General features: G+C 39.7%; 1 protein-coding gene across 3 annotated transcripts; it reads left to right on the forward strand.

Moving 5' to 3' along the window:
- The first annotated feature begins 132 nt into the window (after positions 1-132).
- Positions 133-22,054, forward strand: MINAR2 (membrane integral NOTCH2 associated receptor 2). Of its 3 annotated transcripts, none has more exons than XM_044947846.2 (6): positions 133-300; positions 1,066-1,140; positions 7,319-8,044; positions 8,219-8,395; positions 17,759-17,983; positions 21,803-22,054. In XM_044947846.2, the coding sequence occupies exons 4-6, from the start codon at positions 8,219-8,221 to the stop codon at positions 21,980-21,982; spliced, it is 582 nt and encodes a 193-aa protein (XP_044803781.2). In that variant the 5' UTR covers positions 133-300; positions 1,066-1,140; positions 7,319-8,044; the 3' UTR covers positions 21,983-22,054. The 3 variants fall into 3 exon arrangements, with proteins under 3 accessions (XP_044803781.2, XP_044803779.2, XP_044803780.2); XM_044947844.2 differs by having other exon boundaries at positions 7,319-7,838; XM_044947845.2 differs by lacking the exons at positions 133-300; positions 1,066-1,140 and having other exon boundaries at positions 6,012-7,838.
- Positions 22,055-23,936: the final 1,882 nt, after the last annotated feature.

The raw sequence follows: 23,936 nt of genomic DNA on the forward strand, positions 1-23,936 counted from the left end.
AGTTCTTCTTGAGTCTCTCACATTTCCACATGTCTTGGCACTGTCTGCTTTTGTTCTGGACTGTCTTCTAAAGGATGTTTGTGTAATGAACAGCCTTGGAAGGTAAAGATAGTGTCTTTTTTTGGAGCAAAGGGCAAACATGCTTATTTCTCATTATGAAAGTTTCAAGTTCCCTAAAATTGGGATCTCTCTCCTGTAACACAGTTCACTGAATATGCAGGTCCTGCCTGGCTCTCTTCATGTCATCCTCTGGGAAGTGGGGCTCAGGGAGCTAGTGATTCTCTGGCTACTGCTGTTGCTGTAAGTAATAAAGTTCTTTGTCTCTAACCCAGGAGTTTTATGTCTTCTGCCCTGAAAGTGTGGCAGGCTAACTTGATAGATTGCAAGTAGAATAAAGCCTCAAAATCCTTATAGTTCTTAAGACTTCCCTTATTAATATTTTCATCTTCATTTTCATATAAGGTACAGTTTGTTTCTAGATTGTCCCTTACTATGGGTATCCTTTAGTTTAATTGCTGATATATAAAACCAGTCAATTTCAACACTTCTTATGGAAGATAGTAGGGGAATGGGAGAGGGAAAACTTACACAGTGAGAGAAAACATTCCTAAGCCATCCCTTGATTCCTGAATCCATGAATTGGTGCAGAAATGTCACCATTTACTGATCGATGAATTAGACCCTACACAACATCTTAAAGAACCTCCAAAATGTCTTCACCCAGAATTGAATACTTGGGGAAGAAAAGGCATTGCTGCATCATTCTGTCAGGCCATGTGTTCAGGGTGATGTGGGACATGGTAATTAATACTGGAGATTTCAGAGAACATCAGTCCACTGCCACACTTTTTACTGTAATATGAATTCCCTCAAAAGAAACAATATATCATATGGAACACCCTAATAGTGAATGAGGCTTTTGGTAAGTTCATGGATGGTATTTTGCAGAAGCTTTGCAGGCTGGCGATACACATCCGTATTCAGGGTAAGTGGCTATTTCTGTGAAAATAGTCCACTGCCTGTTCAGTGATTAAAGTGATCTAATGTAATCTTACTGCAATCCAGATGTTTTGCAGGACTGACAAGGACTTGGAAGGAGCATGGTTTGAAAATGGGTGATGAAGAAATTTTGAAGAAAAGGTATGTGAATAACTTACATTCCATTTAACTGCACACCAAAGAGCACTATCAGGAGGGAGGACTTAGTCACCAGTTGGACAAGTTGACAAGTTCTGTGTATGTTGGCCAGTCTCTTTCACTAGCCACCTCTGTCCTTGCCCATGAGCCCAGGAATAGAGACAGTAGTGGCAGGACTAGAGATTATGCATGGGTTCAGGAACATGACCTTCCACTCACCAAGACCTCCTCCAGCTACAGCCACCACAAGGGCTCAGCCTAACAATAGCAGAGAAAATATTATTCCCCAACATGGCACCATTCTATGGCAGGACTACCCCACGGCCTTGATTGTAGTAAGATTACGTTAGTTCACTTTAATCACCAAACAAGCAGTGATGTGTTCTCACAGAAATAGCCACTTACCCTCAGTATGGATTTGCCTCCCCAGCCTGCAAAGTTTCTGCCAAAACACCATCCATGAACTTATCAAATGCCTTGTTCATGGTTGGGGTATTCCATACGGCATGGTTTCTGTTCAGAGAATTCATATTACAGTAAATACCATGGCAGTGGACTCATGCCCATGTGACTCTGGTACTCCCGCCCATGTGACTCTGGTACTCCTGTGTTCAGCATCACCTCGAAGCAGATGGCCTAACAGGATGATGCAATGGCCTTCTTTTTTTTTAAATATTTTGTTCTGGCACCAGCTGAATGGAAAACATTTTCGGGGGCCTCTGAGATGTTGTATATGGTCTGATTCCTGTGAGTTGTTATGTATGGCCTGATTCATCAACCTATACATGGTGATATTTCTATCTAGATTTATGAATTCAAGAATCAAGGGGTGGAATTGAGAATGTCTGCTCTTCCTGTGTAACTTTTCCCTTGCCTATCTGTTTAAATTTGCGATAATCCAGTGTAATTCTCCAAAATCCATCGATCTTCTGTAAGGACAATAGACAGAAAGAGTGAAAGAATGAATTAATGAATTTATCATTCCTGCATCCTTCAGATCCTCTTTGGTAGAAGTAATTCTCATCTCTTCATGAACACCGTATTGATTTTGTTTCTAATTTTGGTATGTAAGGGCCAGTTCTAGGGACTGACAGTGCCGTTGCTACCATAAAAGCCCTCATTCTACAGATCATGGAGTTAACCAGTGAAGCAGGAATTCTGCCAGTTTCTGAGTATTTCTCCTCCAAATGTACCTTTCAGAATTAGGAAAATAACTGTCAGATAGGTTTAGGGACTCTGATTCAGTATGAGACAGATTTAAGCCAAAGCATAGACTCTTGCTCTGACTGTGGGACTTCAGTGGCAATTCAGGTCACCATCAATTAGTATCGATTCAGAGTCAGTAATCTAGAGGTCATCAAAAAGTCTGATTATTTCCCTCTTCCCAGTACACTCATCCCATCAGGGCAGACTAGAAGTTAGATTTACAGTATGAACTTTGGAGAATTTGTAGCAGAATCCTTCCTCTAAAAGATATAGCCTCCCCTTTATTCAGAAAGTTATGGGTCTGTGAACCTTCTGTCACATGGAATGGATCAAGGAAAAGGAATTCCCTGGTGTGGTGATTCAGGTCATAGTTACTTTCATCAAATCTAGAGATTAAATGCTTATACAAATCAAGCAGGGCTTTAGTAGCATGCTCATCTCTTTCAGTACTCTGGCCTCCGTAATCAGTTAACCAATGCCAGAAATCTTTGTGGGTCAAACCTTTACCTTTACCCTTTTGACTCTGCTTGCCCCTTAAACCATACCTATCTGGTCCCTGGAATTTAAATGCCCTTGTAGAATTCCATCATCCTCATTAAATTCAAGAAGCTCTGTCCTGTGGCAGCATTTCCCAATGTCCTTTCTGGTTTACAGAGAACAGCTACTAAGAAGCTCTTTAAGGATCCCAGTACTACCTTCACCAATGTATTTTTCAAGTCCTGGTGAAGGAAATACCCTTTGGACCCTCTTAGAGGACAAATTTAACACATAGACGAGCACATCTATGTGGTTTTTTTAAATCTCTCTAAATTCGTGTATACTTTCCTCTTTATTACAAGGAAGTTATAGCAAGAAAGTTTTAGTATCTCAGTTTCATTCAATGTAGACCACCATTGGGTCCAGTTTTCAGTCTTATTGTTAGAGTTACTCTCAGACTTAAGAACTAACAATTTGAATCCAGTATCTCAGCTTAGTGAACCCATATTAAAAGCAATTAATAGAATATTGTATTCCTTTTACCGTAATTTATATCATTAAAAACATTCCTATACATAAATCTTGGGTTTCAGTTAATGTGAACTGGTGAAATCCTACAATTCCTTTGGCCTGTATGTTAACACCTTTGAGTCATACTTTTTATCTGGTTCTGGATCTTCCAGGACTTGAATCTGAATATAGATTTAGAAGATATCACAGGTGGTCGGACATCAGCAGTATAGTTAAAAAGGTTTTATTTCAAGGCAGTCATAAAAGCTTTCTGGTTCCTAACTTAGACCTTGAGCTGTGAATGTAAAACCCCAGGTGTATCTCTTTCTCTTAAGTTCTCCACCTGATTTAGAAGCAATGAATCCAACCCCAAAGTCCTTATTCTATTTGTTTCTCTGAAAAAATTGTATTGCAGCAGGTATTTTGTAACCCAGAACCTTGCTTTCTCTAGGTACTTCACTCCAGGTAACTATCAGTGAGAGTTTATATAACCATTCTGCCCTGAATGACCAGGGTCCCACTTACTACTTGTCATTAATGCCTTTAAGTCTAGTCATATGAGAGAACTAACTCCAGGGTTCATTTGTAAAATTCTGTTCCTTGGAAGCACTTCTGGTACTGGTAGTTGCCAGGGTTCAATCAGCAAACCTGTGTTAGGGGATGACAGATTTGAACTCATACAGCTGCAAGAAGAGTTGGGGAAGTGAAGGTCCGTAAGAGGAGTTGAAGGATCAGAGAAGTCACCAACCAGTCTGAGCAGCCAGGCACAACTAGGTAACTGTAACTATGAAGGAGTGATTTGTAAAGACGTCTATGAGATGCTGTTGCCTCTGTTTAGCTTCTTCCTTTGTAGGACCACAGCCAGATATCGGGTAGTGGATCTATTTCCTGATGGTCATCAGGACCTACAGTTAGAAATAAGAAATGGACATGGAACTCAGGAGAGCAAAGGCAATCTAGAACCTGCCACCGCCTCTGTCACTGTATCTGATTGCAAAAAGAATTTCAGATGAATGGATGCTGCTTCCATTTTGCCTTCCAAATCTCATGCCATTTTCTCTTTCAGCCACTTCTAACCCTGACTCACAGAAAGAAGGGGATTCTGGAAAATGAAGTTGGCCTTTTTAATGATTTTTTAAAAATATTTTTTACAGCAGATCCTTGTTGGTTATCTATTTTAAATATAGTAGCATGTCAATTCCCAATGAAGTTTGCTTTTTAACTGTGGACGATAGAACTTCAGGTCTTCCCAGGTGGAGCTAGCAGTAAAGAACCTACTCGCCAGTGCAAGAGACATAAGAGACACGGGTTTGATCCCTGACTCGGGAAGATCCCCTGGAGGAGGGCGTGGGAACCCACTCCAGTACTCTTGCCTGGAAAATCCCGTGGACAAAGGAGCCTGGCAGGCTACAATCCAAAGGGTTGCAAAGAGTCAGACGTGACTGAAGTGACTTAGCACACACTCACGATGACTTAAAATGTCTTTTATTTTCCCCCATTTTGCTTTATATCAGAGATGACTGAAATGAAAATCCATTTCTTACGCTCTCTTAAAATAGCACAGAGCCTTTTTTAAGCACTTAATATATGCTAAGGGTTCTCTTAACCACTATACCTATTAAACCTCACAGCACCCTTGTAAGGAACCATTTATACTTTCACGTTGTAGCCGAGGAAACTGAGACCCAGAGAGACTCAGCAACTTGCTCAAGAGCACAGGTTAGTTGCATGTCACAGAGACACTCTGACTTCCACTTCTGTGCACTCAGGTAACCTGATTGACTCCCTTATTCATCAGTTTTGAAAATGTTATATGGTAGATGCAGAAGGATTTATAATCTAATCACAGGCTTTCTTTCTAATCAAAACCATCCAACTAATTTTCAAAGTAAGATAATTTTATGAACCCAACTGTTCATCTGAATGTTGTCCAGACTTTGCCAGTGGAAACATTTTCGGATATTTCAGTTGGTTTGGCATAAGAAAGGAAGGGACTGAGGAAGGATGAGGAGAAGAAAAAAGAATATGCTTAATTAATATTAGATAGTTTGGCCTAATGAACCACATTCAGTTCTATTTTTATCATTCTCATGTTTCAAAGAACTTCTAGGCCCAAATCCAAGGAGAAATGATGCTTTTATGAACATTTGTTTTAAAGAAAGAGAACAAATGATTAGGTGCATGGCAAGAGTTGAGAAGGCCCAGATATCCTGATCTCTACCAGATTATTCCTACAGTATAGCTACTTATATTTATTTATACTCTGTTCCTCGAGAATGAAGGTGTTAGTGACAGTGAAGAAATAGAAGCCCTAAGACAGTATTTATCCAATCACTCGCAGGTCAATTTTTTGTAGTGTTGAAAGGAGAACTATGAAATGGGTGTTACGTGATCAAATAAATTTGGGAAAAGCTAGCATTAATGAAGTGGAACTTCTCAGTCTTCCATGTGAGTCTGTGCATTATAAACTACCAGAAGAGAATATGGAATATATCATAAATATATTTAGCAGTGAGATCCTTTTTTCACTGGGCATGATTGATTGAAAAGCAGAGCACTAAGCCATTTTTTAATCAAATGTAATTGCATTATTAATTTCCAGTCAGAGGAGAGCCCTTTTTAGGGCTCTGAAAGAGGTAACAGCCACCATTATTTATTGAGCAAAGGGCTTTGTGAGGCTCTTCAGACATGACTCATGTGAGGAATGGGAGCATCCAATAAGGCTGCTCTTTCATGATGTATCCAGTAGAGCGGCTCATAAACAAAAAGAGAAATATATTATCAAACAAGATAATAAAAGGGTAAACAGATCACTCTGAAATTTCAAAGGAAGGAAAAATCATCTCTCTTATTAGAGAAAATATGTGAAGTTTCTGTGAAAGGCTGGGTGTCAGCCATGGCCCGTGACGTATGATTGGGAAGTGGTCAACATCCAGGGTTGGGAAGAAATGATTCTAGGCAGAAGGACTGGCCTCAACAGAGGCACGATTTAGGGGTGGAGTGAGAGTGGGGCTTGGCCCGTAGCAGAAGCGGGAGGAGAAAACATGAATTTCTGATTGTCAGTCATGTAGGCTACCCGTAGGGATAGTAGTGAAGAATAAGAGCTGATGGTTTAGGAGTGACGGTAGACAAAGCATGGTGGGAGAAGATGGGCAGTCTGAAACTGAACTTATAAAAGGAAGGAGATAGTATACAAACTTCTGAGCATCTAGAGCACAGTGATGGAATCTGAAAGGAAGGATGCCTAAGGAAAACTGATGGCTCATTTCACCTACCTCACACTTTGGCTAAGGAAAGGATCTAATCAAATATATTTGGATCTGGGTTTTGTGTCTCCACTTGCCAATGTAGAGAGCCAAAGAGAAGTAAGGTTCTTCTTGAAGATGTGTGTTATTCCCCAAAGAATCTTTTAGGAAAAGCAAACAGCCTGAGAAACATTTGCTCATTAGATGTGTTCTGGCAGCAGCCAGAGAAGTCCAGAGAGTACCCAGGACATGTACAGACACATAACACACTTGATTCTTCAAACACTGATGATTTAACTCTTTTGTCATCAACTGTCATATGAAGTCCTTCTTACTTTCTCTGGTAAGTGTACTGATTTAAAAAACAAATATTTTAAGTATTGTAAGACAGTGATAGAGTTTGTTTCCAAAAATTATTGCGGAAAACACTGGTTGTTGAATCCAGTTTACAGCTATCAGTAGGACACATGATTTTTTTCAATACCCTCATGTTTATTGCCATAAAGAAGGGAAGGACTCTCTAGCGTCTGCTTGATTCGAGAACATCCTGGCTGCTGAGTCTAATAAGCCATAGGGCCCTCTTCTGAAATCTGGTGCTGATATATTCCGCATGTAACCCCATTACCTTTGTAAGAAAATCCTTCCTGCTGAATGAGATGGGTTTGCATCTGAGGCACAAACATAACAGGCTGTGTCTTTTAAACACTGTTGATGTGTCTATCCTTTGCCTTCTCTTTTTCTAGATGAAAATCCATATTTTCCTGGTAAGAAGTATGGTTTGCCAGAGACAGAGTGGCTTGTAATAAGAGAGCTTATCTACCTTAAAGTCATCATAACTTCCTGGCTTGAGATAATCTCCATAACCTCACTCCCACCTTGTCTCATTGAACGGCAGATGGGTTCACTGAGGACTGCACGTCATCCAAACCCAGCCGCCATATTCTCCTCCCTTTCCAAGTCCGCTTTGTGAACAGCTAAGAGCAGAGTCAAAGAGATCTCAGAAAGCGAACGGACCAAGGCAGTAGTTTGGGGCACTAAATTACTGTAGCAAACGATCAAGCAAATTCTTGCTATTTCCCCCTCAAGCTGAGGCTGACAACCTAAACACGATTAGGTTTCACATGACCCTGAGACTCTGGGAGTCAAAACATGAGAAGAAACAAGATCCTGCATATCACATGTGAGGCTGCGGAGACGAGGCCAAGCCAGCTGGGTCAGCTCGGCAGTGTTCAAAGAGAAGTATCAATTAATGTCTCTCTACAGGTGACTGTAGCATGTGGTCCAAATTATGGACTGGGACCCTGAAATTCTGGTAGCCTTGATCCAAAGAGTACTTCTGCTTAAGCAGTTATTTCTGTATGAAGACGCATCTTCATTCATCCTTTACAATTGAATAAGTATGGGCACAGATGTTCCATTCAAGCATCCGAGGGGATGGAGAGAGAGAGAGTGTGTGTGTAGTGTGAAGGGTAAGTCAGGGTGCTCCACTGTCCCGTGGAGCACCCTTGATCTGTCATTTTGAGAGTGGTTTCTGAGCGCAGCCCACAGCCGTGGTTTCACACGCCCGGCGGGCACCCTCAGGCTCATTAATAATGGACCACTCTGACAGCAGCAGCCTTGCTCACCTCTGTTTTCCACTGTAGATGCAGGGAGGCATGGATCTCTCTGTTTTGCCAAATAACAACCATCCTGACAAGTTCCTGCAGCTCGATGTGAAGTCTCTAATGAGGAACTCAGCCCTTCTCCAGGCCAGCCTGGTGAGGTTTCCGGGAGAGAATTACCCTGCTGCACAACACTGGCAAAACCTGGTCTACTCACAGGTAAGGTCTGGGAGCACATATATATGCGGATGGGGGCTTGCTGCCTTCTCGGCATCTGCCACTTCATCATTTGTGCGAAAAAGCGACAGGCAACAGAGTACAGGGTAGCTGCTCACTCTTGCCATAGAAAGGGGCTTTCTCTCTTCATCAAGGGAAGGAGACTTTCTCTGGTCACTTGATCAACTCTATGAACTATCCCAGCCATTCATTTTCCTTCATGCCCCAGCTTCTCATACTGTCTTCTTTTTAGATTTTTGCCTAGCCTTCCCTTCAAATGTTTTCAAATCAATTACTACATTTGCAGATAAGGCTCTGGGTGGAACCCCACCTCTGTCTTCTGGTATAGTCTAGGCATAAAGCATCCGAAGATTACACTGTGGCCTCATACATGGCCTCTAAGACAACTGAATCTTGCTTCCACCTCATTTAGACTGGCTCCCTTTCATCTCGTGGCGAAGAAACTCAAACAGTGAAACAATGGAAACCTAATGATGGAAAGAAAGAAAATAGAGGGAACTTTCTACCTGAGAAAGGTGCTGGCTGTTATTGTAGAGGCTTTGTTTCAGCGGGTGTCCATGTAGACAAGACTTAACAAGCAATCTTCAAACCCAGACTTCATTTCTTGCTCTCTTCTGCATTTTCCTTCTTTTTTGCTAACCACAAGAGAAGGATACAACTGATGAGTTCCATGTGCTCAAAGAAACATAAAGGCCCCGAGTGTTGCACAGCTCATGAAATAGGAATAATCTTTGTTTTAAGACATGAGGGCTAACGGGGTTAAGGGTTAGTCCATTTAGAAACAGGAAGAAGCATTTCATTTCAGAACAGATGTGAATGACCTACAAACCCCTGCAAATCATTAAATCCTTTGGAGTGGTTCAAATTCCCTGAACAGAAATTTGTTTTCTTTTAAGAAACAGTTGCTACTCATGAGTCCTGGTGTAAAGTGACTCCTTTGTGGTGTGTTTGTGGGCTTCTCGGGACCTTTATCATGAGATCATTCAGAATCAAGTACACTTGGGTAGTTATGTAAGTGTTTCCCCCACCTATGAGGGTTTTAATTCATTTCCATTGTAAGGCAGCTTGTTATGACAACTGACTTTTTAAAAAATTTTACATCCTTCCCTTTGGTAATTTTCAAAACCTATCCACACACACCTTTTTGATGGCTGCTTTTTGTGTGTTTTGCTTAGTTTTAAATGCGATGAAATTCCTCCTTTGTCTTTCTTACTGTTTATATCATGAACTAAAATAATTCAAAAGTCAGCTTAGAATACCTTGGCCCTCCTGTGCTATGAAGTTTAGTCTAAGAAAACATATCCAATAAATTCCTTTGAGGTTGGAACACACCGATCTAACATCTTTTGTTTAGTACTGGAGTTGACCTGTTTCCTTCATGTGGAACTTCACAATTTAAAGCTCCGTGAATGTTGTTCCTAAACCTGAATGAAATGCGAGTTTTAAAGGGCATTTTTTCCCAACAGGCCCTGAGGTATAGAAATAGTTTTACAGGGCAAACCAAGGATATAAAAATTTGTTTCATATGTCTTTGAATGTGTCGTTGGTAATCGTAAACTATAAATAAACTTGATTTAGTTATAACTTTACCCTAAAAAGAAATGTCTAATGACTGAATAAAGGCCAATACACTACTAAATAATGCTTGGAGGGAAGAAGTAAATCAATTACAAATTTAGTTAGTTGGGTAAATGTGGCTCAAATGAGTAAAAACAATTATATTTGCTACTTTAGATTGCAGTATGTCAATAAATAATGCTTATCTCCTTGGTTGGATCTTAAAAATCCAAGAGTGGTAATATTCATTGGTAAAAAAACAAATCTAAAAGAAAAGAATGTGTGAAAGTTGTAAGTCTCTATGGTGATACCTGGAATAAGGGCACTGAATATACCAGGTGGACTAAGGTACTAGGGATGCGAGAGGTGGCAGGCAGCTGTTAGTAGTTCTTAATTTAAAACCCTCACCTTGTGGGCTTAATGTCTCACTCTATGGGGAGACATTAAGCCAATTGAAGAACATTGAATAGGAGATTTGAAGCTTGGTTTCTTGTCTCAAATCCACAATAAATCAGTTTGAGAGGCATCAGTTATCGCCCTTATTCAGTCCATGCTTTAGTATTTCCACTTGCAAAATTAGTGTAGTATTCATTTTATGTAGTTCCTTAAAAGTGAGAGCAAATAAGGTAAAAGCAACTGACAGAGTTTCCTTTAAGAGAATAAGAAATGGGCATCATGTTGTCATTTGCTATCAATAATATCCCCAAATGTGTTTAAATTAGCCTATCATTAGAATTTGGAATAGCAGATAAGACCACTTGCATTCTTTGATATATACCGTGGATGGAGGGGTGTGTGTGTGTGTGTGCATGTTAGAGGGTGTAGTCAGTACTTCTATCAAGCTCTGTGGCCAAATCAAGCAGTTAGATTATATACTTCCATGAAAACCACACAAATTTCAGAGTTGTGCTAGCTTACCTTTTTGGATCATAGTCCGTCTGTCCCCCGCCCCAGGTACATAGTATTTAGAATTAAGCCTACCTCAAGAAATGTCAAAGGACTTCACCTACAAACATTGCCCTCAACACTGGTAGTAACCAAACAGTTGAAACAAGAGACCTTCTAGGGACTTCCCTGGCAGTCCAGTGGTTAAGACTTTGCTTCCACTGCAGGAGCCAGGTTGGGGAACTAAGATTTCACACTCTGCACAGTGCAGCAAGAAGGAAAAAAAAAAGTAGTGTATTTATATTCATGATTTATGTTTTATGCTCTTTTGAAATTCACATTCCACCTTCAGAGGCAATTTTCTAAGCCATTTTACATGAGCAGAAGCAATACCATGCATATAGGAAAGTAAGCAAGGATGTCCCCAGGCATGCCAGCATCTCAGGACACTGTTCATTCCCTTTGTGAACATGCATACACAGGTCTACCTGTATCTGCAGGTAAAGAGTACAAGGAGGTACTTCTTGATTTAACTAGATTTATACATTTTCTTTAATTCTTTCACTAGAGAAACTGGAGAAGGAAATGGCAACCCACTCTGGTGTTCTTGCCTGGAGAATCCCAGGGACGGAGGAGCCTTGGTGGGCTGCCATGCCTGGGGTCGCACAGAGTCAGACACAACTGAAGCGACTTAGCAGTAGCAGCAGAGAAATAAAGAAGGGTTCTTGATAAAGTTCTTCTCAATGCAATGAACAAACTTTTGCCAAAATCTAATATTTCTGGTTGTTGAAATAATTGGGGACATGTATCTGATGAAGGCATTTGGAATTATATTCCAAATATTTCTGCCAATCCCTTTATAGAGGAAGGTAAAAAAAAAAATAATTCCTTTTCTTTTGGTATAAATGATAAAATTTATTTTTTCAGGTATTGTAATGGGATTTTTCTTCTCATTAGCAGTTAGACTTCAGAATCTTTCTAGACTAATCTATTTGTTATATCTTTTCCTGGCTTTTATGATGTCTGTTTGAGAACCCAGGGGATTTCTGTACTATACCTATGAACTAGAGCAGACGATCAAGGGTAAGGAGGTTGCTCTTCCCTTGGTTTCTAGACAAGGTCATTTCCTGGGTGTATTTCTTAATCACCTTTCCTCACTTTTTTTTTCAGTCTTATAGCTCTCTTTTCCCTTTAAATTCTAATATTTCTTCTTTCTCCCTCAGCTTTGTTTGTTTTTGTGTATCATAACTAATTTCACAATCTGTGTGTGAACACACATATCATGCCTTCTCCAGGACTGTCTCTGTTTCAAGTATTCCATATCCTATTTCAATAAGAGCAGCCTGTATAAGCTTATATTTGGGCAAAATGTTGTCGGAGTTTTGAGGTACGTAAATTATTGTCTAGGAAGTAGGAGCATCATTGAGTTGCTCAGGATTTTACTTGCAGTTATCAGAACATGATTTTATCAAGTTATGCTAAATTTATGTAGTTCACAAAATCTCCAGCGGGGTCAGAAGTTCACCCTTGGGTGACAGCGCTACCAGAAGCATCACGGGCTTTGTCCATCACTGCTCCTCAATGAGACCCAGAGGCCTCTGGCACTGGAACCTTATGAAAGGACAGTGCTCACAGGAGCACATGTGGGGCTCCAGAGCCCTGGCTACTTGGAGGGAAGGCAGAAGAAGAGGTTCCAAGAGAGATCTGGGTCAGACTGGGAAGGCTTGATGGGTATGGTATGAGATTTCAACTTTTATCCTGAAAGTTTGGAGGGGTTGATGGAAAATTTTAAGCAAGAGAATCACATCAAATCTGTGTTTCATAAAGGTAACCATTCAGTAATTTGGAAAACAGAATTATCATGACCAGTGGGGAGCAACTTTCTAGGAAAAGGTGTCTGTGGGCTCACATGTGAAATACAAACCAAATACCCCGTTTGCATTATGATTATGATAGGAATTACATTGTAAGTATAGACCACATTGGGGAAAATGGAAATCTTTATGGTCTTGATTTTCCCAATTTGTGAACATGATATGCTACAGTCCATGGGGTCACAAAGAGCCAGATATGACCGAGCCACTGAACTGAACTGAACCTTTTCAAAAAGAAATGGCTTTCAATATCGTTGATTCATTCCATTGTATATATAGGTTATTTTTCTTTTAATATTTATTGATCTCTCCTGCTTTATTATTTCATGGTGACTATATTCTTAGATTTAATCTGACCAACATTCATCCCTCACCAGAGGCAGTCACTACGTTTATCCAGCGCCCCATCCATACGGTCCTATAATCTTTGCTGCACTTGAAATGCAGTCACTGCAGAAATTCTTCCTTCCTGAATGGGAAAAATGAAAGAATGCACACTGCTCCAAAGTAATTCTGAGATTCTACTGGGAATAGTTCATGTGGCCCTCCTTCCTTGATGGTGGGGAAGATGGATTAGGCCAGGATTCTCCTCTTTAGAAGATCTCCTGGGGCATTGTTCCCTCGAGTTCCTGGTCCAACGCACTAGGAAGCATTCCCTTGTTCATCAAAGTCTTTTCCCATATCAGAGCGGGCCCCCCCTCAAGGCTGTAGAGGCTTCAAAATTCACTCCTATTAATCCATTAAGAAGAAATACATCCATGTTTGGAGGCATCGGGTTACTGTTTTGTTGGTTTTGTCTGTAATTTTTAACAATCTTAAAAACTTTTAGGTCTAGGCTTGTGGTTTCTCTAGTGAAACATTTCTTATAAAACTTAGTGTGAGCTATATATTAATGTAGTCATTTCTATTTTGTTGTGGTCACTTCTATATGTCAGTAAATACACCTTAAGTTCTTTGAAGGCATTGATCTCTAATAGGCTTTAACAGTTTGCTTTTCTGCCTCCATTTCTCCTCCTTTGACTCAATGACAAATGCCTGGAGACAGTCAGGAGTGATGGTTATGAAACCACACCCTAACGTGACCTTTATCCTAAGTCACTTCATTCTACTAGGAAATTTAAATGGGCTTTTTTTTTTTTTTTTTTGGCTCAAATTGTGTTTGGAGTCTATAAACAGTCAGATTTTGAACAATAGAAGGCATCAAATTTCCATAGTTTCTCTCTTTTTTTCTTGCAAATGATTCAGTTCTTTCTATCATTTCATCTCTTTCTTATCATACAGCAATGCTGTGATCCTTGTACGTGTATTACTTATCCCTCATAGAGCTACAGGGGATTAGATTCCAAACGACCACAGATAACACACCAAACATTTCTCGCTGTACGCTATGAATAGCCATCCATCCAGCTTCTGATACTCCTCTCATCCCTCTCTTAACTGCTAGGCCAATGCCAACAGTTGTAGAATTTCAAGCTATCACTTGCTGTACAAAGGGGAATGTAGGCTAGGCCACACTATGATGACAAAATATCATAACTAAAAAGATGAAAAACATTCTTGTGCATGGAAAGTCTGAGAAAGGACAGATAGGTTGGCGGGGGTGGGGGGTGGGGGGCAGGGGTTGGGCAGCTCTTTTGCAAGCAGTATCCCAGAGCTTGAAGTTCTTTCATCTTACATAGCTCTGCCACCTCAAAATTGTTGCTTACAGTGATACAATAAAAAATGGGAAGTGAGGACAGGTGAGCCAAAAAAATCTTGTTGGAGAATTCAGGGGCTCGGCTTGGAAATGATCTCTGTTACTTTGGACCCCACATCAACTAGAAAGAGTGGGCCCAGTTTAACATCAAACAGCCTGAGGAAGGCAGTCATGCCTTGTGGTCAGAAAAGGGAAACAAAATTGGTGAGGATTTAACCAGTCACACCACCAGCTCTTCTTTGTTTATATTTGCCTGCTATATATTTTTATGTACTTTCACTCTCACTTTTTCTGAGTTCCTGTATTTTAAGTATTTTAAAAATCTTATATGAGGTCTCTGTTATTTAGAGGGTTTCATCTATTTATTTAACATGATTGTTTCAGTGTTTTCCTGTTTCCTAAGATTTTCTCCTCTCTATTCTTTGTTTCAGGTTTCTTACCTTTTAGATTAACTTCCTGTCATCTTTTTCCTCTGCTCTACCAATTTAGAATCTACACCTTCTTTCTCTATTTTTACGTAGTATCTCCATCCTCTAAGAGAACTTATTTCTTAAAATTTCATAATTAAGGACTTTTCAAGTGACCCAAGGGTCTACACTTCCACTGTAGGAGCTATGGGTTCAACCTCTGGTTAAGGGATGAAGATCCCACATGCTGTGTGGCCAAAAAGAAAAGAACTTTCCCAATCAAATATATCTGTTAAAGATTTCACTGTTTAGTTTTAGGTTTCTCTTAAAACTCACAAATTAGTGATTATTATTTCTATTTTACCATAAAATCAGTGCTTGCTTAGATTTCTGTCTATATTCATCAGCTTTTTTTCCTTTTGTTCTTTTTCTTTGTTTTTCCTAGCATTTCTTCTTATACATCTTAACCTTCCCTAATATCAGGTTTCTTCTTCCTGAAGTATATTTTTTAGAAATTCCTTCTTTATTGGCCTATTAATTGTATACTCTCAGGGTTTGTCTGTTGAAAGTCTATTTTATTCTTTTTATTAGATGATAATTTACTTATACATAAATGGCATAAATATTCACTAAAGTGTATAAAGGATATATGGACAAAGTAATGGTTAATACAGAAAAGCCTAGGTAAGCTTTGAAGCTTATTTCCTTAAACAGTATTTTTTTTTAAGTTATTTTACAGCCCATATTGTTAAAATAATGAAATTACTATTGTGCTTCCTTTTGATAAATGTAGTCCATGTAGAATGTAGAGTGAAAAATTAAAATCAAAGACATGCATGCTTTGGTTTTCTTTCTGAAGAGATTTTTTTTTTTTTGGTTTATCAAAATATAGAAGAACTTCAACCACAATTAGTATATTCTGTTTCTTCCATAAAATTCTTAATAAAACTATTCTATTAATTTTCCCTTCACATGTCCTTCAGACATGAAATTATCATACAGTGGGAAAGTAAATGGCACTAAATTCTAAACCTCAAACATTCAAGAATACTGTTTAGAATTAAGACCTTGAATGTTCTTTTAAAAATAGCTCTGATTATTTTTTCTATCTTTTGTATATTAGTTTTTCAAGGTTTGTATACATTGTAATAGAGGGTATTGTGTTTTTTTCTTAACCCCTAAAACTATTTTTCTGATTTATAGAGGTTTCTTATTTAGGAAACTCAAGGAATAGTCAGGCAGGCAAGAAAACAGACAAAGCCAATTTTTCAACGTCAGAAGGATTATTTCTCTTCAAAGAAGATCACAGATATCTAGCCTTGAAGCAAAAAACTTGAGTCAGAATTATGCTAAACTGAAACTATCTAAATTTTATATCAAATTGTTTTTTCTCAGTTCCAGAAACATTTTTCATGAGTTTCATCCATCTTAACGATGAATGCTAAGTCAAGATGATTTATTATTTCATTGCAAACTTTAGTATTATAGAATATAAATTGATTTTGAACAGACCAGCAATCTAATAAAGTCAGATAAGACCTCCAAGTTGATCTCTACCTATCTAAAAAAAGTCTGGATTAAGAAAATTAGGGAAACTTAAGGCCAAAGAGAATATGAATGAGGGTACCCTTTATCTAGATGATTTGGGGGGGCTACCAGCCATTTCAGAAGGAAGCTACATATATTAGTTTACAACTTTGCTATGTGACCTATGTACCCCAATAGATGTGAGGGAATCAGTGCACTGATGATTATAAATGTAACTCAGAAAAATATTAATTACTACTTAAACTTCTCTGATTAGGAAGGCTGAAATATGTGAAACACATTTATTGAGAAATTGCTGTAAGACAATGAAATGTGTCACTAGTTCTTAAGAGTCAAACCTAAGTTTTCTGAAAATTAACTTATGTGGAATTCCTTTCCCTTGATGCCCTATGATAAATAAGACATTACTCTATATGCTTTCTGTTTCTTCTCCAGTTTATTTGGTCAATGAATAAATTTTAATCTGAAATTTTTCTATCTTCATAATAGCTTTGTAGTCATAAGGAAAAAAAAAAAGGCAAAGTAAAAATATGAAGGTCATACCAGCCACAGAAAAACCACATTGTTTTTGTATAATCCATTTACATAAATGAGTACAGACTGACCTGTAATGGGGATTCTGGAGATACTGATTATCCTTGGGGAGGGGAACCAAGAGTAATTAGAAGGCAGTGTGGGGTATGCTGGTATGGTTTGTTTTTTGTAGTATCTTGGGTTTATTTGATATGTGAAAATTTATCGAACTCTACATTTATAACATATGTACTTTTCTACATGTATATCATGGTTTAATTTTTTTTAAGTTTTTAAAGGTCTGAAAGTCAGAATTAGAGCTATCCAATAGCCAGCCTGTCTATAGTGACGTATAAGAGGGTAATGCTAAGTTAGTCTAGTTCTCCAAGCTGTCTAAAATCGGAGTCCCAAGGGAGTTCCCATGAAAGCCAAAGCATAGCTATAAAATGCCTTTTAATCTTGACTTTGCTGGATTAATACAGCAATGTTAAATATTTTTTTTCAGTCATAGAATGCACAAGTAGAAAGAGGTAACATGTCATTAAATCTCAATGCAAGTGATCTGGGGAAAAGTTACTTTCTTTAGAATTCTACTGTTTGAATTAAGGAACGCTGTTCTTTCTCTGTCACTGTAAAATAGCATTTTAATGAATGATTACTGAATCTGAACACGATCACATGCAAAGAAAGAGCTCAGTGACAGAATCCTAAGTCAAACTAGATCCTAGAATTCTTCCTTCATTCATTGTCCTAATCTGTTGGGTCCAGGCAGAATCATTAAACTTTCAGGTATAGTTATTTCACATTTTCCTTCCCTATCATCACCTCTTGGTAAGAGAGACTTTGTTACTGTGTTTCCTGACAGAGAGAAAAGAATATTACTGCTCGACATGTGAGGGGATCCATTGTGAAGGGCACCATCACCGTCGAGAGCCCCCCACCATCCTTATCATCCGTTCTGAAGAATAACCCACTCTATGGTGATGTAAGTTTTGAGGAAGCTACAGAAGAAAGAAAAAAGAATCCTTCATGGACCGCTGAGGAATATGACAAGCGTTCCCTGCATACCAACCTCTCTGGGCATCTGAAGGTACTCAAGGCAAAGAACCAACTCCTTTAATTGATGAGGGAGATCAGTTACATAATCCTAAAAGAAATGGGTATTAAGGTGAGAGGCACTCTTCACTGGGCATACAATCTCCAGAGTTGAGGTCATTTTGGCCTCTGGCTTTACCTTCTCTCTCCTAGTCAGTATTTGTGTTTATTTATATGTTTTGTGTTTTATAATTTCAGCAGTTACCAGCATCACTACAGTGTAGAGAGAAAGAAATGATGTGACAAGAAGAAGGGTTTACCTGGAAGGTATCAGGTTGTGAAAGTCAATTTGTAAGATTAAGTGTTTTTCCCTAGTTTTGAGATCATTTATGTTTGTGAATAGCTGAGTTCCTTATTCTACATTTTTTCAAATATATTGATTAATTGCTGTGTCTTAGGCATTGTTCAAGGCAGTTCTCATCAAAGATCATTTTATTTCAAGCCTACTCGGTGATTTAAGATTGCAGATTTACATTTTGGACATTTTCCTGTGTCTCAGTAACAAAACAAAACAAAAGCATTTCAACACAGGAAAAGTATGCAATGAACTCATTCACCCAGCCTAAACCCAACTCAAGTTTTTCCTTTTCTTTCCCCTGGTGTCACCCTTCAAACAGAAAGTCTAGGAATCCCTGAAAAGCAGGGAAGGTGACCCTGTTTTCCGAGTGGACTGGATTCCTACCCAACCTTGGCTGGCCTCTGCCTGTCCTAGGGCCAGAAAGGCCTGACATTTTCCAAGTGTGACAGTGTATGTCTGTCCTAAGCCTCATACCCTAGTCACCTACAGGCTTTTCCTTCTGAAGGAGACAGCATTACATTCCCTTAAAGTCTTATATTTTAAAAAATCTCAAATGTGCACTCCTTTAAATATTGTCCAGAATCTTTGAAGTTTCTTTATCTCCCAGTGGATTTAATGTATCTCATCCTTAATGTAGCCTCTTCTCCAGAGATGTTTCCATAACAGATGCTTCCCCCTAGCAACAGTAATCTTGTGTTTTTTAATCAGGAATCCAAAGATCAAGACCTCTAGGAAATAACCTTCTACGACTAGGAAAGATAGAATGATGTATTTCACAGACATTTCTTGACGAGGTGCTAGAGCCTCTGTTCTTCTCTTTGTTATTTATGTGAATGACAAGGGTACTGTAAAGAAGAATATTCTTGCCCTCCAAAAGTTCATCTGAGTGAAGTATTAACAACAAGCAGTAACTCTAAGACAAGAGAGAGGAAGACAGTGACTATACGATTAGTAGAAAGTGCTATGCAGATTCAAAAGAGGACAAAGTCACATTGAATTATAAGAAGCCTTTGTGGAAAAGTTAATTTATGCTGGACTTGAAGGATATGTAGAACTCCAGATGACATGGGTCATTTGCATGAGAGGAGAGGCTCCATTCTATCAGAAGTAACAAGAATAAAGGCACAAATAGAGTAAGAGAGTTTGTCAGAGAAATAGGTAGTCCATTTTTGCTAGAGCTACAGCTAAAGTAATAGAAAAATGGGGGAAGTAAGGCTAACAAACAGATTCAAAATAAACTTCAAATGTAAGGATAAAGAAACTGAATGTTATTGGCACTAAGGGGTAATTTTTTGTCGGCAATACCATGACATGTTTAGGAAGACTGAATGTGAATATGATGCATATATTGCTTTACTAAAACCAAGGCTGGCCCTCTTCCCACCCATCTGCTGCCTGCCCACTCACCTCAGAGCAGAGGCCCCTCAGGTTGGAGACCGGTGGGCAGACCTCATAAAATCACAACTTTGGTTTGTATTAGTATCTCTTCTTGCTGCTGCTGCTGCTGCTGCTAAGTCACTTCAGTCGTGTCCGACTCTGTGAGACCCCACAGACGGCAGCCCACCAGGCTCCCCCGTCCCTGGGATTCTCCAGGCAAGAACACTGGAGTGGGTTCCCATTTCCTTCTCCAATGCATGAAAGTGAAAAGTGAAAGTGAAGTGGCTCAGTGGTGTCCAACTCTTCACAACCCCATGGAGCCTTCCAGGCTCCTCCATCCATGGGATTTTCCAGGCAAGAGTACTGGAGTGGGGTGCCATTACCTTCTGCAAGTATCTCTTCTTACACCTCATCAATTCAACTTACTTCATCACCATCCCTACCCCATCTCCTAATTAGCTCATGGAATGCCCAACTTAACTTCTGAAACCTTTTCAACTACTTTACAGGCCATGAAAGTTCCATGTGCTTTTGGTCACTCCCATTTTTCTGAATTACTAAGTTTATGAATAAAAAAGGAGAAAAGAATCCCATATTTAGTTACCAACGCAAGCTATAAGCAGAATGTGGGAGTGGATAGTCTCCATTAAGGAAGTTCTTACTGAAGAATGAGGCATTAACCTTGCAGGCAAAGTGCAGACCTCTGATTAGGACACAGACAAAATGAAAATAAGAGTGAAGTCAGGCAAGGATTTTTAAATCGTCTATCCTTCTGCACAGATCATTCAAATTTTATTTTAACAGCTTTCCTAAGACTGGACTTTGAAACTAATAGCAGTGGAAGAGTTATATTGTCATCACCAGAATCCACCCAGCTAGTTATTACAAGGGTAATAAGCTAATTCATTACCTGGCCATGGAAACTGGCTAACTTGAAGTCACTGAGACTAGAGAAGCCAAGAGGGGGTGGGCAGCCCAGCTACAAGCCATTGCAATAATCCAAATGAGAAACAATAAATCCTGAAATGGATTTGTGAAAATAGAGATTCAGCATTCACCATAAATTATTTGTTTGTCTACTAGATACCAGGCATAGACACTGAATCTTTAGCCCTGAAATAAGGGCTTCCCAGGTGGTACTAGTGGTAAAGAATCCACCTGCCAATGTAGGAGACAACAGAGACATAGTTGGGTTAGATCCCTGGGGTGGGAAGATGCCCTGGAGAAGGGAATGACTACCAACTCTAATAGTCTTGCCTGGAAAATTCCATGGACAGAATAGCCTGTTGGGCTACAGTCAATGGGGTTGTAAAGAGTCAGACATGACTGAGTACACACACACACACACACACACACTCACACACATAGCAGAAGACAACAGGGAATTGTGTGTGTGTGTGTGTGTTTTAGATGTATGGACAGTAGAGTTTGCAGATGATTTTGGGACACAGGAGATAAATTTGAGTTGAAGACAATTCCATAATGTGGAAAGGGAGACAAGGCCTGTGAAAGAATCAGAAACATGGGGATAAATAAGGACGGGAAAGGATATATCGGGTCCTTTATCCAGAAGGGCAACAGTGCCAGAGTTTCTTTATGCTAACATGCTGTAGCCCTCTACACGGAAGACCAGAAATTTGAGAAGCATAGACAAGACTTTGGACTCTTAGTCTTACTCCTCCTTCCATGGAACTCAGCTTCTGGATTTACTGAAAAATTCAGCAAACATCTTCATCCCTACTACGCCAACAAAATCAAAACCCCCAAGATCATCTGAGGCAAGGAATTTTAATTTTATTTCAACTCACTAACCTGATTGACACACGCTGTTTATAAATTGTAAGAGACACTAAGTTGGCCAAAACATGGCAGAAACACTCTTGTGTTTGTGACCCTAGAGTGTGAGCAATTTATTCGGTAAACAGTGAATCGTCATGCAGACCTACAGGTTGAAGCTGAGGATTCCTGGTCAGCTTTGCAGCTATTTAGAGAAGCCTAGCCTCTGGTATTAGAGCTCTCTCACTTAAACCTCACTCAAGGCACTGTGAATATGGATGTAGATTACCTATACTCTTATTCTGCAATCTCAGTTAGTCTGCAACATTGACTGATCCTATCCTCCATGTAATTTTCTTTTAGGAAAATCCTAATGACCTACGGTTTTGGTTGGGAGAAATGTACACACCTGGTTTTGATACCTTACTGAAGAAGGAAGAAGAACAAGAGAAGCATTCAAAATATCGTCGTATAGGTCTGATTCTGTTCCTCGTAGCCTGCATCTTGGTTTCCATAGTGACTGTTAGCACTTTTTTCATCTAAAGAGACTACCCCCAGACACAGTCACTTCAAATTTCTTTAAAATCTTTCTAAATAAACAATTGCAGAAAAACATGTTCATGGAGTATAAATGTATTGTTGATAGTTTAGTTAAATGTAATTGTCTTGGAGAATGCAAACTTTGTTTGAGATAATGCTGGCTTTCTCTACTTTGTTCTGTGAAACCTTTATAAGAATCCCCAACCTGAGCCTAGGCCTTTGGGCAGCAGGAATTCTGGGGATCGTAACCTCTGAAAAGTATTAAGTATGGATTAAGACAACCAAAATTAAACAGTTCAATAGAGAATGAAACAGCACCAACAATTGTCAGCAGCTTTGTTTTAATGTTTACACTATATTCACCTTATTTTGAAAACACTATTACCACCCTCCTGTCATCACTGGAGCAGTTGAGCAGATCATTTTGTGGCCAACTACCAGGTATATAGGATAAAAACATCTGGTTGTGTGGCCTGTTGGGTTGAATTCATGCTGTTTTATCTTCCTTTATTCTTGTTTAAGCCAGAAAAAAAGGCGGGGGGAGGGGGGTGCTGTGGAATATTCCAACATTTTTATTTTCCCAGCAATCCTTTATAATGCCCCAGTCTCGTGTTGCAATTTTAATAGACCTAAACTTGGACAGGCCACAGTAATATAATTAATCGCATTTAGATCCAGCTGTGCTTACTGATTGATCCACATTGGCTAGTGTGACCCCTGGTAGCAGTCAGGATGTAGCTCTAGGATTTAGCATGCTGGCCCTAAAAAATCAGAGAGGATGCTGCTAAAAGAACAGATCTTGCATCCTGATTGTGCCTTTTGCTAAATCTTGCCCCTCTAGCAAGTCCTCTCCAAGAAAAGATATCACCTGCCCAGTAGGGCTTGCCTTAAGAGTAACTCCTGCTGCTGCTGCTGCTGCTGCTAAGTTGCTTCAGTTATGTCCGACTCTGTGCGACCCCATAGACGGCAGCCCACCAGGCTCCCCCGTCCCTGGGATTCTCCAGGCAAGAACACTGGAGTGGGTTGCCATTTCCTTCTCCAATGCATGAAAGTGAAAAATGAAAGTGAAGTCGCTCAGTTGTGTCCAACTCTTAGCGACCCCATGGACTGCAGCCCACCAGGCTCCTCCATCCATGGAATTTTCCAGGCGACAGTACTGGAGTAGGGGGCCATTGCCTTCTCCAAGAGTAACTCCTGGCCCCTGGTAAGTCGTTGGCTAATTAACTATGGTTGTTTCAACTAATTTGAGTTAGCAGCACCTGAGGTCACCTTAATTGTGTGAAGGCACCTGGGTAATGGCTCAGGGCACAGAAGGAGAAGCAGGTCACCACTCTTTCCTCCTTTCTAGGACACCCTTCCCTAAGTCCCCCATCCATGTTCCTTTCTGCTCTTACAAGACTCCTCCACACCCCCAGACTATCTTGGGCAGAAACAAAAAAGGGATTTTTCTTCTTCCCATTAATCAGATTTCACCTTTGGGGTTGCCATATAATTTTCTTGTTATTTCTCTTAAAGATGCTTGAACATTGAACAAAGTACTTGAATATTAAAGTACTGCGTGACTACAGTAAAATCATTGTGTGTAAAAATTGTCTTAAGCATGTTTCTCCTTTACTTCTTATTCCTTCTCTCCTTTGTGATAGGTTCCAGTCCCATTTAGAACTGAATCAAGAAGCAGTGAAGGTCTGGGGGCTTCCTGAGGGTAAGCCCCCCGACCATCACCACTGGCTTATAGACAACCACTTGCTATTACTCTGCTTTCAAAGCTTGAGTGTCCAGTGTTTGCCTCTAAGGGGTTCAAACATGTTCAGATATCTGCTTCACACGGAAAGCATTTGGACCATGGCAGGTTACATTGGGCTGTCCAGGGCCACAAACAGGAAAGGCTCTCTAAAGGAATGAAGCAGAGGTAAGCATAGACGTGTGAAGCTGCCCACCTGAACTCCTGGCCCCTTCA

Source organism: Bubalus bubalis, chromosome 9, assembly GCF_019923935.1.
Source record: "Bubalus bubalis isolate 160015118507 breed Murrah chromosome 9, NDDB_SH_1, whole genome shotgun sequence".
NCBI classification, from domain to species: Eukaryota; Metazoa; Chordata; class Mammalia; order Artiodactyla; family Bovidae; genus Bubalus; species Bubalus bubalis.